Here is a 242-nt window from a genome sequence, read left to right as displayed (position 1 = left end):
GCGGGCCAGCCACCAGGCACTCGAACAGCGCCCGCTCCCCCGCCCCGGCCACCACGTCCTGCAGCGGTGCCACGACGGCCAGCGCCGACCCGGCGGGGTGCGCTGGGGGGAGAGAGAGACGTCTGAGGAGCGTGGGGGCAGGGCGGGAGGGGAGAGAAGTTAAGTAAAGTGGCTCTGAGAGCCGCTTTAATTAAAGTATCTGAAGCATCTCATGTATCAGCGCCCCCACACTTCAAAATGGT

The 242-nt window shown here is 64.9% G+C and overlaps 1 protein-coding gene across 1 annotated transcript in view; it reads right to left on the bottom strand.

Moving 5' to 3' along the window:
* Positions 1–242, bottom strand: part of SPEG (SPEG complex locus) — a 48,103-nt gene that overhangs the window by 29,397 nt on the left and 18,464 nt on the right. The window contains exon 12 of the mRNA XM_019522832.1: positions 11–102. Within this exon, the coding sequence (XP_019378377.1) occupies positions 11–102 (92 nt within the window). The remainder of the gene's footprint in view (positions 1–10; positions 103–242) is intronic.

The sequence above is a fragment of the Gavialis gangeticus genome, unplaced genomic scaffold (genome assembly GCF_001723915.1).
Source record: "Gavialis gangeticus isolate Ggan-Ray unplaced genomic scaffold, GavGan_comp1, whole genome shotgun sequence".
Classification (NCBI taxonomy): Eukaryota; Metazoa; Chordata; order Crocodylia; family Gavialidae; genus Gavialis; species Gavialis gangeticus.
The sequence above is the reverse complement of the archived record's forward strand: the minus strand, read 5'-3'. Positions and strand labels throughout refer to the sequence as shown.